Source organism: Empidonax traillii, unplaced genomic scaffold, assembly GCF_003031625.1.
Source record: "Empidonax traillii isolate 1590-97213 ecotype Southwest subspecies unplaced genomic scaffold, ASM303162v1 scaffold140:size1466565, whole genome shotgun sequence".
Classification (NCBI taxonomy): Eukaryota; Metazoa; Chordata; class Aves; order Passeriformes; family Tyrannidae; genus Empidonax; species Empidonax traillii.
Window position 1 is genome coordinate 773,437 of NW_020955333.1, and position 15,860 is coordinate 789,296.

The 15,860-nt window shown below is 38.9% G+C and overlaps 1 protein-coding gene across 3 annotated transcripts in view; it reads left to right on the forward strand.

The window, feature by feature from the left end:
* PDK3 (pyruvate dehydrogenase kinase 3) overlaps window positions 1–15,860 on the forward strand; it is a 51,880-nt gene that overhangs the window by 15,114 nt on the left and 20,906 nt on the right. Inside the window, exons 2-4 of one of the 3 annotated variants that reach the window (XM_027884233.1) lie at window positions 2,182–2,218; window positions 3,754–3,895; window positions 11,035–11,106. In XM_027884233.1, coding sequence (XP_027740034.1) covers window positions 3,786–3,895; window positions 11,035–11,106 — 182 coding nt within the window. In that variant the 5' untranslated portion in view covers window positions 2,182–2,218; window positions 3,754–3,785. Of the gene's footprint in view, window positions 1–1,337; window positions 1,357–2,181; window positions 2,219–3,753; window positions 3,896–11,034; window positions 11,107–15,860 lie in introns of those variants that run through there. The other 2 variants (XM_027884234.1, XM_027884232.1) reach the window with 2 other exon arrangements.

The window sequence follows — 15,860 nt, forward strand, 5'->3', positions numbered from 1 at the left end:
TGCTTGGTCCATTTACACTTCTGGAAGATACTCGGAAATTGATGTAATAGACCAGTAAAGTGGGATGTTTTGGGTGTTTTTCTTTTACCCTCATGTCAAATTCTGGATTTAAGTTGCACACACCATAGGTATGATGTGGGAGTTTTTAATCAGCTTGGAAGTATAACTTCAGATTTTTATTCTTCTCATTGAAGATAATCTAGCCTCTTGACTCTGAACCCAATCCCTTAGAAAACATAGTTACTTTATAAGGTTATTTTCTACATTGTAGTATGGGGCTGCTTAGGTCCCTGCAGTAGAGCAGATCTCTAACAAAGGAGTTGTATTCTGTATGGTTTGTTCTTTGTGTTACCTTAATGTGATGCTCTTCATTGAAGGAAACTTGTTTCAATGCCTGACTTAAGAATTTGGTCTGCAAAATTTTTCCACTTAGAGCCACAAAACTGAATTATTTCATTGAAATGAAGCATTGCTGTTTTACAGACACTGGGAAACACGTGTTGATAGTGTGTGTAAAAAAACTCGTATATCTTGTGATGTCTTGCTTTCCTTTCTTCTTGGCTTTGTTGATAAGAAGTGTTTCACTTTGAGTCTTCAAATATTTTCATTTTCAGTTTTTTGAAACCATGCTTTTAAAGAGTTTGGAAAGAAAGCTAAATACAGCTCTTGATACATCATGCAGTGCAGTTTGCAGTAGGGGATAAGATGAATTTGAATTCATACCAAGGTGAGCAGGTCATTGTTTTATATATTTGTATTATTGAGTAATTTCTTGAGGGCTGCAGCATAAACCAAGGGGAGAATTCACAAATCTAACTTTCACTTTAACCCACAGAGAGTGACTTCAAATTCCCTTGAATTGAAACCGATGGATTTAAACTGGCTTTATTTAGCCTGTGCTGTTTAAGATAAAAACCTAGTTCTGGCAATGCATATTGACTCAGCTGAAGTCATAACAAAATCAAGAAAGAATGCTATATATTTTGAAAAAGATAGAACTAATAGATCAAAAATAAAGCCAACTTCAGAAAAAAAAATTGACTGTAGGCTAAACCTGCTGAAGTCTCATTGCAGCTTATTAGAATGCTATTTCTGGAAATATCTTTAGAACTTAGATGAACTTTATCATATATACAACTATAATATAATTTTTCAGGCCTGTGTTTGATAAATTATATTAAGAAAATACCTAACTTATAGACTGAGGAGGTTTTTCTACTTAGCAGGATGCCCTGCATTTTCATGAAAGTGGTTGTACAGGTGTTGCTGTGAGGCACAGCAGCCAAGGAGCAGCTGTTAGGACACAGTTTGCTTTTGCTTTGGAAGTTGGAGGATCTCTAATTACTGCTGATCCTGGTGAGTAGCCATTCTCTCCTCCCAGGCATGTGCTGTCTGGCAGGCAGGTAGCTGACCTTATGTTAGAAGCTGAAGCAACCCTGTGGAGGCTCTCAGATAAACTGCCTGCAGCTGAGCAAATGATGCTTTGACCATGTGCCCCAAACCAAAAAGATAAACTGAAGTTATACTGAATCAAACGTGCAAGTTGGGAAGGCTTCAACCAGAACTTCCTTTCCTTTTGCTGCACTGAACATGCAAAGGGACCCCAAAGGGCTCTGTACCTAAAACGTAGCAGTACAACAGGGCAAGGCAACTCCTTAAAAAGAGACAGGTTAAATCTGCTGGAGTGAGACAAGGTGAATAGAGATGTGCCCTGGCTTGGGGAAGGAGAGGAAGTGGGTCTCTTCTGCCAGTCCTGCTTTGCAGTAGCAGCTTTTGTTGTCTCCTCGCACAAACCTGGGGACTATGTCTGTGAAGGGCCCCCACGCTCTTTCACAGAACCCCCACCAGCTATAGGTCCTTTTCTGTCTGGGCTCTTTCATTGCTTTTGCTTTTTATTGCCGAGAAAATAACGGAACTTGCTCTCAGTCACTGTTGTAGTCTTTGTTCCAAGGGGTTTTCCAGCTCAGCAGGTATAGGGTGAGCCAGTCAGTCTTTCCTGCTATCCATCCAGTCTTTAAAGACCTGCTATATACTATACAGTGACTTGTGGGCATACAAGTGTCTATCCTCTAATGTAGGTGAATTAGTATCTGACTGACTTGAAGGATTGAACCCTGAAATCATTACTGTGCTTTACAAAACATTGAGTAATGTCTTGTTTCCTTTGTCTAATTTTGACAGCATGTGTGTGTCTGTAATTGGAGATGTGAAAATAAGAGTATGTAAAATAAGTCCAGATATTTGCTGGAAGAACTGTAATAGAATTGCTGACACTAACAGAATTTAATGACCCACTGATTGATGATACCCTAAATGAGTAAGAAAAAAGGGATACTGTAATCCTTTCTGCATATTCCCCAAGCTTGTGTTAAGGATTTGGGAACTAATCTATCAATGCACGTAACCTATGATAAGAAAGTGAAAACTGTGATTATAATGGGACTGTCTTAAAAAGTGTCACGTTGATTGTGCTGGCTGCATTGTACTTGAGTCTTTCAAATTGTGAATCTCAGTGATTATGTGCCTGGCAGTGCTTTTAACACCTTCTGGTTTGCTTGACCATAATTTATAGCTCTTGCATTCACTCGCAAATTGTGCAGGCAGTTGAACTGGTTATCATCATGAAAGGCATTTGCTATCTTTCTAGATGAAAGCAGAATACTGACTGTTCATTACAAGTAAAACATGGATTTTTATTTATTTTTCTTTTTATTTACCTGGACTCTTTGGAAATTAGTTATGATGGAGACTTCCCCCACTTGTGAAATGCTGCAAAATACAAAAAACCTGTCAAATCAGGTCTGGTCCCCCATGTGAACCATTGGGGCCAGTGTCTTAACATCTTGTGCTTTTAAATATTTGTAGTTAAAATTTTGTATGTATCTTTAGTAACTAATTTAGCTTAAGATTGCTCTCAGTCATGTCTTTTGGTTTGTGTAGGGTGGCTTCAGAGAATTATCACTGTTTTAACTAGGTCTCCAGGAAAGTATTGTTACTTTGCTGGATCCATTAATTTACTTTCTGACTGTTTTGGATTTATATATATATATATATATATATATATATATATATATTATTTTCAAAATACTGCGCTGGATAAAAACCTGTTTTAAAAGTGAGAGTCAAAGGTAATCTTAGCTACTGTATTTCCAAATGGGAATGTGGTGAGGAGCACTGCACATTCCTTTCAGGTCGCTGGTGAGAATTTTGTAGGCTAGACCTAGGAGGGCTATGACCTTTGCTGGTCCCTCCAGGTGCTGCTGAAATGTTTTAAGTACTTAGTAAGTTTGAAGAACTTGTGACAGGTGTGAAATGTCATTGAACCCTTGTCATGCTGTTGTGTCTTTTGTTTTCACTCCTAACTCGCAGTTATGTGTGCAGTATTCACTTCTTAAAAGCTCACTTTTAAATATAAAAGTTGTACTGATAAAAGTTAGTATTTTGGGGTCTTATTTCCAGCTAATATCAACTATTTGATATTTGATGAATTTTATTTCTAGGATGAGAGATTTTTTTTTATAGGCAAGATGGTGTGAAATGAGGAAAAACGTCAGACAAAAATGGTTACCCACTAGGAGTGTAAAAGTTTAATATGTGTCTTGGGAGTGAGAGGAAAGTGAAGGTGGGTACTGAAATAGTTTTAGAACTGTATTTAGTTTTACAATTTTATTTTCTTTTTTTAATTTTCTAGCATTGGGAAGTCTAAACTTTGATCTGCTGCAATGGACATCTGTCTTTCCTTCCTTCTAACAGGTCGTGACAATGCATGTGAGAAGACGTCGTACATGTTTCTGCGGAAGGAACTCCCTGTGCGACTGGCAAACACCATGAGAGAAGTCAATTTGTTGCCTGAGAACTTACTTAACAGGCCTTCAGTTGGGCTAGTACAGAGCTGGTAAGTTTAGTGCATTGAAAAATGATTGTAAAACTAACATTGTGTGTTGCTCTGCTTGCAAAACGGATTGAATTGTTCTGAATCGGGCAGTTTTCTGCCTTGAATTGTTGATAGTGTGTGTGTCTTGTCAAATGAAGTTTCATTTTCTTCTGTCTAATGTTAAGTAAATACTCTAATATGGATCTTAGATAAGAATTTGTGAGTTAGTCTTGTAAGTCAGTGAAAGCATACCCTTGTCTCCCAGGTAATGAGACTGAATGAATAACTTGAAGAGCAAGCTTTTTAAACTGTATTGCACTCTTGACTTGAAATAGCTCATTCTTTCTCTTTATTCTTCCTTTGTCAAAAATGCTGAGAGAAAATTTAAACCTTCTCATTGCTAAATCTTTAAAAACATAACGTGGTATTCAGTGGAAGTTACGGAATGGGTAAAAAATCTGATGTCATCCAGTCAACAGCATTCTCTGTTGTAGTAACTAGTCTAGGTCCGAAGTGATTCAAAGTTCTGTCATCTTTTCCACAACAATTAATTCCTAACCTCCTTATATGTTAAATGAGGATTGGAGAGACTCCTACTTTGTATGTACTGAACTCTAAAAAACTGTTGTTCATGGGTATTTGTAGTTTCTTTATCTACAAATACTTGATCCAAAGAATTTATGTAAAAATATCTTTGCACTATACAACAAACTTCCCTTTGTGAATAGCAACTTATTCTGCTATAACAGCAGCTGATGTAGCTTGTGTGAAACTCAGTCATAGCCCTTGAGCCAAGAGCTTCCATGCTGGCTGTACATTGACTACTGGGTTGGGTTTCTTATTTATCAAGCTTCAGACTTAGAAAATATAAATTAGGATATGTGGTATTGTGTTTGTCTGTGAAAGGTAATACTATCTGTCCGGATGACCACTTCAAAAACAGAGATTAAGTGCTTCAAGTAAGTGTAAATGCTCTGGAGCCACACAATAACAATCACTTTGTGGTTAAGTGGCAGCTTGTAAGGTTTGAAGCCTTTTATCATCTTCCTGATGTCACTGGCAGTTGTTATGCCAAATAGGAAAGAATGGATAATATTTAGGCTTTCTGGGCTTTTCTGATCTGGATGGCTTGTGAAGCTGTCTCTAGTGAAATGTTGACAGACAGGTGAATGAAGAAGAGGAAATAATTTCTTTGTAGTAATCCTACTGCATAATTCTTCTAGTCCAAATATCTGTGCTGTGGCATAAGTGTCTGCCTTGCTAATGCAGAGCCAAACAACATTTGGATCACTTCAGGCAAAGGAACTGAATGGCTTTTTGGAGTAGATGCCCCCTTCAGAATTTTTGTTTAAGACGTTTGAGGACTCATGGATTGACTTCTATGGCCACAATACATACTACTGATTAAAAAAGGAAAAAGAAAAAGGAGGAAAACCCCAGTATCCAGGTCTATGATAATGTGATTTGCACTATCACAGCTGTAGACCAGTAGTTAATTAAATGGACTAAAATATCTGACCCAGAGATGGAAGCTTGAAATAAAAATATTTTCTGTAATGATCTTCTAATTTGGATCCATAGTTAACTAATAGGTTTTGTGGAAAGGAGTATCTTCACTGAGATGATGGAAGAATATTTTTGTGATCTTATGTCAGAATTAACACAAGTAGTTGTAGCATTTTTTTTCCTGATGTGGACTTCAAAGACCATAGTTCTTATTTTTCTGCTCAGAGGTTTTTAATTGCTTTATTAAACGTTTACGTGTAGTTTGTAAGTCCAGGTGATGAACCTTGCTCAGAATTTCCTTCATTTTGACCTTTATAGAAGCTAAATACTTCTACAAACTTCAGTGTGAGTGACCTTGAGTGTTATGCAGCTATGCTGATGGCAGGTTTTGAAATGTATTTATAGATTCTTAACCTAAAGCTTAGACATACAGAGAGAGAGAAAGAGAGAGAGAGAGATTCCTGAATTTTATGCAGCCGAGTAAGGAAATATAAATTTAGCTGTTCAGCTGTTTTGTGAACTTGTAGAATAAAAAAACCTTGTCTTGATGCACTTCAAAAACACTTCAAGAAGGTTAATTTTTTTTTCAGATCAGATTTCATGATCCTTTGTTTTTGCCATGCCATAGGTTGAGGAAGCTTGGCAGTTCATTAATATGCAAGCAAAAATATGATGTACGTTTGCCACAAGTGAGCAAGGACATTTAATGCATTCACTTTGACATGTTTATTTGCTAATTTTCAGTAATTTATGTAGTCACAAGCATATTTATGATTTATTTCTAAAACTAGAGGTCTTGTTTATGTGCTTCTGGTGAGACTCCAAATAAGCCAAAGCTTTAAAATTTGAGTTCCCAATCTAATTCTTTATGTCAGCATGTCAGAAAATGATACAAAAAGGTCCTAATCTTTAAAGTGGGTTTTATTGGACTTTTAAATTAAATAGTCTCTGTAAATGGATGGAACTTAGTTTTGGTGGAATCAGAAAGCAAGTAAACCTGCCTGCAGTACAGCACGGATCCTTTCCCATCAATCCTCTGTCCATCCAGGCATCAAACATTCCGAATTGCGTGAATTTCCTCGGCCCTTATGGTTCCCCGGGGAAGCAACCTCATTTTGTCGCTTCTGAGAATATGCCCCTGCTTGAGGCAATCCCTGTTCCCTCGGTTGGTTCTCTAATCCATCCATCTCCATGGCCGTGCTGGAGGCACTTTGCTTCCTGTGCCGAGCTCCTTGACTGCGCTTCCCTGCCTAACAGATTTTGCAGCTGATTGCTTGATTGTTCCAGGAAAGGTGCGCTGTTCAGGTTTTTCTCCTTCCTTTCTGGGTTCCTCAGCCTGATTTGTGCAGCACTGAGGAGAGGCAAGTCTGCTGTTCTTCTTCTGTGCTGCTCGGTTATGTTTTCCTCAGTGGAGCTGGCATTACCCAGAGAGTGAACTGTGAACAAACCAAAAAGAATAGGTTTGTGTTTCAGTCGGTGTGAAGGTCCAACATGAGCTCTGTCCCGGTTTGAGTTTATAACTTTATGTGTATCTTTCCTGTGGATAGCGAGGAAAGGTGTAAATTGAATCAAGACAAAAACACAGTTAATAAGTTCTGGCTGTGAACTGTGATGATTCCAAATAGGAGGCAGATCAACAATTGGCACCTTGTTGTCAGTTCTTCAAAATTAATGAGCAGCTTCCTAGTTACAAAGAAGTGGGCCTTTTTTAGGCACTCTAGCTAAAGTACACTGCAGGTAGGATACTGAACATGTGGCACAATTATGTAATAAAAGATATGGTCACTAATGTGATGTGATGAGGGCAAATAGTTACAATAAAACCTCAGAATGGATAAGGACAGAGCTTGTAGAATATCTAATGTAAATGTGAGATTTGCACAATATGTTAGTCATATGTAAAATTCCCATTTTATTTAACCCTGGCCTAATTTCTCTATTTTTCTTTAGCACCTTTCCTTAGAAGATGCTATACATTTTTCTCTTGGGAAAGACCCATTAGAGAAATAAGTACAGTTTGAGGATTAATAATTGTTTCTTTCTCTGTTTTCTACATTGAGACTATATTAACAAGATTGTGTTACCATGGAGATTTGTTTTATCTTTTTAGTGCTTTGGTGTTGGAGTGATTCTAAAGGAAAATCTTCATGAAATATATGTCAGGGAAAAAAAGCAAAAGTATCTTGCATGAATTAAAAAAGAAAGGAAAATCCAGAGTTGACATTATGGGCATTTACAGTGCTTTCATGTATGAAGTGTGCCATTCTAAAATTACTGCAATTGGCAGGCTAACAGGAATTCAATCTACCTGGCAGTAATTAAGAAAAGAACAAGGCTAAAGGGTGCTTGAAACCAGAGATCTTGCCCAATGAATTGTAGTGAATTGTGATAAAAAATTAAACATCAGAAAGACAATAGATTTGAAGGGCATGGGCTTTGATTTTTGCTTTTGATGACTCACTAAACATAGCAAAATATAACTGACATTTTCCTTTTTTCATATGTGCTGGGATTTTTTTTTTTAGATACGTGTCTTGTATAGTTGTATTGATTCACTGATGATACAGTAAGTCATGTGTTATTCCGGTACTTCTCTCCTTTGTTCTTTCTGGCTGGTAATTGTATGTGAGTTATGGTTAAACATCACAAGGTCTTGATTTTCATTGCTTGATAAATGAAGGGGATGACTATAGGATTTATTCCTATCTGTACCCACATTTCAAAGCAAATGAAAGGAAATAGATGGATTTTGTGAAAGGGGAATTACCTTTTCCACACACTGTTACAGGAATTAACTGTGTTGCTGACTGCTCGCCTCTTGGCAGAATGTAGTGGTGATGGTGGTGAAGACAATCTTGTGAATTACTTAGAGCTAACCAGAGCCATGAATTTCCTTTTAAACATATTTTTGCTTCATTTCTCTAATTTTGAGGTGTTTGGGAGGGAGTGTGTACTCGAGTGGGCTGGATTTGGTGTACAAACAGGAGATCACACCTACATAAAAGAAAAAGATGTACATTTGCAGCTCCGGGTTTCTGTTCAGAGACTTGAGATAACGCAGGGGGTATTACAATATCCCAGACTGGATGATGTGTAGTGGTAGGCATTGGGCAGTGGGTTAGATTTGTTTGACGTAAGGTTACTTTTTCCTAGCTTTGTTTAGTCAAGGGCTTGGAAGAAATGTGAGTAACTTAGATTTGAAGTGAACCTTTTCTAATACCTCTGACTTGCTGGATGCAGTGCTTTTGTTACTGAACTCCTGAAGTAGTATTCATTTACTTTAGAATCAGAAAGAGACATCTAAGTGTTGTTGATAACCCTAAAAGAAAAGCATTGCCTGTTTCCATAGTTTCTCCATCACCACAGAGATTAAAGAGTGGTTACTTCAGCACATTTATAAATTTCCTTAGAACGTTCAGTTAGTGTAATTTTCCTTTGTTTCAGAATTCCTCACTGGTGCTATGTTGAGCTTGCAGAGTAGTGACCTCAGAAGGTTGCACTGAGGGGTTGGTGACCATGTTTGGCAGATTTTCTGTGCTTGAGACGTGCTTTAGTCTTTTTCTGACTGAAACTGTTTTCTGCACAATTACTTCCTGCATTAGATGAAACACTTGACTTGCCCCTGCCTGACATCCTAGTAATGCTAATCCTTCAACAAAGGCATAGTGATGGCTAATTATTCCAGGGGCTCCAGTCTTAAGACCAAAGTCCCAGTAAGCTAAGAGACAGTATGAGTCTCAGTGCAACTCATAGCACTAATGGTAGGCAACCAGTCCAGCCCACACAGCACAAAAATCAGGTGTGAGCTACCCTCAGTACCAGCAGCATTCATTGCTGTTTTATCCATGGTGTCAGCACAGGATTGCTGGTGTAGGAGGTCTGTAGTAAAACCCACCTGCTGTGTTGCTTCTCAAGTGTAGCAGTGTCCTTCAGAAACAGGACTTTGATAATGTTATATGACAGATGGGGGTTGAAGAACATTTACCTCTTTGGAATGAGGATGATCATAGTTTGTTCATTGTTGGACGTGGGGCAGCATAAAGGAACACATTATAAAATAAGCAGTACTTGCAGTATCACCTTGTTGCCTTACTTGTAAGAGACAAACGTTTGGGGGATGTCTGTAATCATTTGTGATGATTGAAGGAGGGCACAAATGCACTGAGGGACAGGAGCTGCTGTTACGGTGCTGACTGTGTTGACAATGTCAGTCTCTCTGAGGAATGTCACTCTCCCTGGGGAATGTCAAAGTGACCTGTGGTTTTGACTTGAAATGGGAGTAGAGTAAGCAACAGGTGGCTCTAGAGAGAGTCACATAAACAACAGGGCTGTCTTGAGCTTTGCTGTAGCTTGAAGATGTAGGGTGAAGTTCAATATCCTGATGGAGCTGGTCTTAACATAGAACTGCTACCAAAAGAGCTTGTGCCTAGGCTGTTCTGTTGATCTGATCTGTGGGGTTGCTGCTACTGAAAGGGGAAAGGCTTGGTCAGTGCTTTGCTTGGTCACTTGTTTTGCTGTTTCCCTGTGTAGGCTCTCTGCTCTATCTTCTCTCTCTTGTGCTGTTTAGACCTTTCAGTGAGTTGTTTTCATGTGTGAGAGAGGTGTGTTTGGTTTTTGTATCAGTCTGTTTCACCATTGGAGGGAGTTACAGTTGACAGGCACATATGATTTAGTTTTTTTATTGTAGTGTAAGTGGCAGTGCTTAACCAGGAGCAAAGGGAGGGCAAAAGGAGTGGAATGACAGCTCCTTCTGGTGACTTTAAACCCTACCTTTTGTATGTGTGATTGATACCTTGTGTGAGTTACTTCAAGAAGCAAGTCCCAGTTCTGTAGTCTTTAAAGCTACGTCTGTACTGCTAAATGAACCTACTGCAGGAGGGATACCTGGTGCTGAGGCCCAGTGATGGGAGGTGGCAGCATTTTTTCTGCTGTTGGGCTGGTGTCCTGCAGAGCAGGCTGACCATGTTCACACTGAGTGTTTCTTGGCCTTAAATCTTCTTTGGGTCCTCTGTGGTACGTCCGTGGCTTTAAGCCCCGGTTAATCTCCTGTGAGCAGACTGTCTGAACTGGAGGGAGCTGTGTTGTGTAAGGGGTTTTTATGAAACTGAGGGTTGTGTCACACAGCCTGCAGTGCAGTGTGAGGAGATGTGGGAGTGTGTGGATGGGCGTGCTCTCCTGCAGAACTGTGGTAGGACCAGCTTGGTGCACTCCTGTTAGTGTGGCTTTTGGGGAGTGCTCCCTTGGGCTTTGTTTTGGAAGGAAAGGTGGATCGCTCTCAGAGGAATGTGGGAAGAAACTTAACATCTGTAAAGAGTGGATGAGCGGAAAAATCAAGACCCAGGGACAAACTCAGCATCTGAAATTACAGACCTACCAGTGGAGAGGTTTTGCTCCTGTAAACTTCAGCTGGATTTATGTAGCAGTTTTCCTGAATTGTGGACTGTAAGGTTATAAGTAATACTTTTTAACACAATATAATATATTGTAGCTGCTTTCTTTCCCTTTGTTGTAGCATCCCACTTAATTTTAGCCTTTGCTGAGAACTGTGTATTATGCTTCTGCTGTTTTAGGTAACAACAGAGTCTTAAAATTAAAGAAATTCAGAAGTATTTCAGGTTGAAGTATTTTAACTTTCTTATTTTTGCTTATTTCAGGTACATGCAGAGTTTCCTTGAGCTTTTAGAGTATGAAAATAAAAGTCCTGAGGATCCTCATGTTCTGGACGAGTGAGTAATTTGTTTTCTTGTGACAGTCCCTTTAAAATAATCTGTCTCAAATACCAAGTGGTTTTGTTGTATAGGATAACAACTACCTTTTTTGTAAGGTAGACTTTGTACAGCAAAAGTCAAAATCGTAATCTGGAGTAGAATGTAGGAATCTAAGTGCTTTTCAGCAGTATGTTTTACATTTATGCAGTCTGGGAGTTCAAAAAATGGCATAAAATGCTTCCTCCAAGGCTGTATTGCAAAGAAAACATGGATGTCAGACTATACTTGTGTATCAAATACTTATGACTAAAATGTTATTTAGTATACATGGAGCTTAGTTCTCTGTTATGCATAAGGTAAATCAGCACATCAATAGTTATATTCAATTACTGATGTCCACCTACCCCATTGGATAACATCAGAAAGGAAAGCTTAGCCAATTCTCTTGACCGACAAAATGATATTAAAATTGCCATTATAACGTTTCCTTGAAATGTGGAAGGATAAAACAGAAAAGAGCCCACATGTGAGTTCATTCAACAGGTGCAACATGTGCATCAGAGACTTGAAAACAAAACAATCAAGACACACTCATGCCCAACACTAAGGTCTATGCTTACCCTGTACTGTAGAGTAACCAAATTTATTTCAGGATATTACTTCTTGCAAGTTTTTTGGTCCATTAATTAGTTTTCTTAGGGTAGTTTGTCTTTTAAACTTGAATTTCTTTTTAAGTTCTGAAATTTTGCCTGATCAAGCAGTGCTTTATAGAGAGCACTTCATAAAACGCTCTCTTGCTCTGTTTGTGCAAGGTGTGGCCTGTGCTGTGCAGAAATGGTGTTTTGCCTTTAGTTAGGTACAGATACACTGACTGCCATGTTTCATTAGGTCAAGGAAGGGCTTTAGTAGGTAGTGCATTTCAGATGTTATGCTCTTTTGGTTGTGGGCCTGTTATCTGAGATCTTTACCTTTTTTTTTTTTTTTTGGTACCAAGCAATACATTCAGGAACTGCTCAAGCACATGAGTGCCAAGCTACCTGCATGGCAGAACTGCAGAAGGAACCATAAAGATTACAGACTGACTGATGAATTGTAGTGCTAGTGAACAAGGGAAAGTAACTATTTTCTCCGTGGGAGTCCTAAACTGGAATGCTATCTTCTGCTTTGGGTATTACCTATTAAGAAATTAAAACGCTCATGAACAATATTGATATTAAAGGAGCAAGAAACAGAGACTTTGGTAGTTCCACCTCTGAATAATGTTGAAGTCATTTGTTTTGGCCTGCCAGACAAAAGAGATTGAAGTGAAGACACTGGAAGTCTGTGTGCCAAAAAAAACGTCACCGTAATAAAGAATCATTGGTTGCTCTAACTGAAGAGCTAGAAAACTGAAAAATGGCTGATTTTTGTTAAAGTTGAGATTAGGCACAGGGCAAAAAGTAAAAACTGTAATATTAGTGGGAACAGACTGCAGTATCCCATTTTCAAAACTTTGATGAATAGATTGGATAGCTTTCAGTGAAATTCTAGTCATGCTTATTCTGTAGTGGATAAACAGATGAACTTTTTGACTGCCTCTAGCTGTTACATTTTGGGATTTTGTATTTATAGCCTGATAATTGGCTGATGATACAAGAATTTCTGTTTGTGACTGGTTTGTCAGCAAGCTTTCCTTTGAGTGGGATTAAGGTACCAAAACACGGGTGTCTTCTGCTCTTTGAGGTGGCATAAACTGTCCTAGGCAAACCTGGTAAATGTAACATAGGTCTTGTCAAGCTCATAATGTCCTGAATGTGCAGGTTGAGGGAAAGTGGTTATGTTGCTTCTGAAACCATCTTAGGTGTTGTACAGTTAAATAACTGAATTTCAGCTTTTTTGGACTTCACTGGTTCAAGGTAGATCACAACACATATGTTGCTTATCAAGGTTAATGAGTAGTTCTCTTGGAGATCTATTTTTAGAGTCTGTTCACAATTATCACATGAATTATCTGATTCTGCCATATGGATGTGGCATTCTTGATACTGTTTCATGGCAACTGGAAATATTGTTTGCAATGCTCTATATTAGCATGAAAGAACAAATATTTCATAATGACCCAAATATTTACACGTTCAGTATAAATGCTTCTTAAAAGCTTTGAAATCTTGCAGTTCTTTGTAATTAAGTACATACAATAAGGATGCTAGGAATTTATTGCTACCAATTGGGGTGAAGTCCAGATAGGGACTTTGACAGTAAGAGTTGTCTTTTATACTGAATTTGGCCTGTGAAAAGAGATGAAAAATGCATTATCTGATTAAAGAGCAGATTTATTCTTTTTGAGAGTATTGGATAGGTTGCCTAAGATTAGAAAGTTAGATTTACATTCCAGCTCTTGGCATGTCATCTCTTCCAGACTTTCTAAAGGCTATGCCATTTAACTGGATATTGAGATGTAATTAGCAATTTTAAACTGTTCTTTTCAAACTGTGTCTTTCAGAAATACTCTGAACTATGTCCTTATTTATCTTGTAATAACCCACAAGATAAATCTAACAGATCTCTCAACTCTGTGTCAGTATTCCATGTTGCTGCTATCTAGCCCTCTCCTACTTTTGTATGATGGTCAGAAGAGTATCAGTATAGTCAGAAAGTATCAGGAACACAAGCAGTTAATGGGCTTCTTTTCAGTGGGGAAAGAACTCAACCCGAAAGAGTTCATTTAGTCTTACTGTTCTTTTGTAATGGCATGTATCATTTCATACAAAATTTGAGCCATTATCTGGGACTTCGTGGTAGTGTCTTTAGGGATGCATAAATAGAAATAGTTCTTCAACCCCAATGGTTTGCTCAAAGAAAAACCTGGGAGTTTATAAGGTATGCCCAGTCCTTTGAAACAAAGGCCTTCTTGTCTGGGCAGTATCTGCAGTGTATCTGGGAGTACCTTGCACGTGTAGCGTGTAAGGAGGGGCTGGAGCAGGCTTCATCTCTGGATTCCTCTCAACTGTGCTGTTCCTGCATGGAGCACATTTTACATATTAATGTTATGTGTTATATGGCTCATATTACAGAAAACCCAGCCTTGCATCCTTTGGTCATTCAGTGCCCATCCTTGTTAGAGTCCTGTGTGCTATCAAATGACTTTGACATTTCATGATGGAGGAGCCCATCTCTTCCTTCAGCTTAATTAGTGTCACAAGATGTGAGTCTTGCCTGGGTGGAAGTACTTCTGTTCCTGTACCACCCCAGCAGCTTTTGTTTGGAGCTGAAGGAGGTGTCCACCTCAAGCACTCAAAGCATGAAGACTAACAGAGCAGTTGATTTTGGATATTTTGTCAGCTGAGGTGAACTTCAGTTTCTGTCATAGCTGATCAGGGTAACAGTAGCACAGGAGAGAAGGGAACTAAAATGATCTAAGAGGTTGGATATCCACAGATGTGCTGTGTCAATGTTGGCAGTAGTTCATCAGTTAATGCTTTCTAAAATGGTGCAATACCTTTTTCAGTTGAACATAAAACTGTCCCCTGATTTTTGTGTTATTTCTCTGTTTGTCTGGGGAGTCTGCTCTGGTTTTCTCAGAATTTGGGCTCTCTTTCTGCGGAAACCATTTTGTCTGTTAGTATTATAGTATTATAGATGTTATCCATGTAGTGGCACAGCTGTTTTGGAAGCCATGCAGTGAAGTGAATTGGGAAATTGATCTAGTGGAAAAATAGCTCCCTTTTAGCCCTGTGGTCCCTGAACTGTTACAGTGTGTGGCCAACAGAGACAGACAGCAGTGCCCGTTCAGTGGAGAGGGTGAGCAAGTACAGGAGTAAGTGCAGAGACTGAACTAAAGTTGATGTTTTTCAGTGGCCCAATTTACCTCTGCTCTTAGTGTATGAATTGGAGGGCAGATGAATGTTCACGAGTGTTATTTTTTTGTGAATGTCGGATAAAATGCTTTGAAGGGATTTTTGTCCCGGCATTTCCTTTATGAAGAGGTTCCGAGGTGTTTTGGTTTCTGTTATGTTCTATTGGTCAGCAGAGCCTATGGAGACGTATTGCAACATCTCCACATCACTGTCACGGTCAGTATTGTGGGCATATGCCAAATGGTAGCTTATTTTGCATTTTTGATAGCACAAATATCTTTTCTCAAGCTGTAGGGTGGTCAGGTGGAAGTTTTTCCACAGTTCTGTCAAACAGTGTGATAGCAGGAGTGCAGAGATAAGGTGTCCGCTCCTGGTGAAGGGTGTAAGCTGGCAGAAGTGTTGGAAATGTCCCAAGTTGTCAATATACATCTGTATAAATACACAGGTGGAGGTTGCTTTTCAAAAATTCAAGAGTTTGTAAAACATGCAGTTCACATGTGCTTTCAAGGAGCACTCACTCCAGCCTCTACACTCCCCGAGTTTCTTTGCTGTTTTCTCCCTTCGTGGCCCTGTCATGGGAGGGTGTGTGGGGAGTGTCCCGGGGCTGAGAAGCTGAGTCAATAAGCTGCCAGTACCTCTAGAGATAACACACACAGAGGAAACTTAGTAAACAAGTAACTTTCCTTTCTGCAGCGCTGCAGTTAAAACAGAGATTCTGTAAGCAACTTGAACTAAGTAAATATTGGAGTATATTGATTTAGAAGCTGCCACTTTGTTACTTTTAAGTAAATGATACTGCAGTTAATTTTGCACTTCGGAGCAAGTAGATTTCCTACTACAGCAGTCTTTCAGTGTGTGAACTTTTACCTCTCTTTCTGGTAATACTCAGCTACCAGCCAGCACTGCTTTAAAAAAGAACAGCCAATCAAAAAAAAC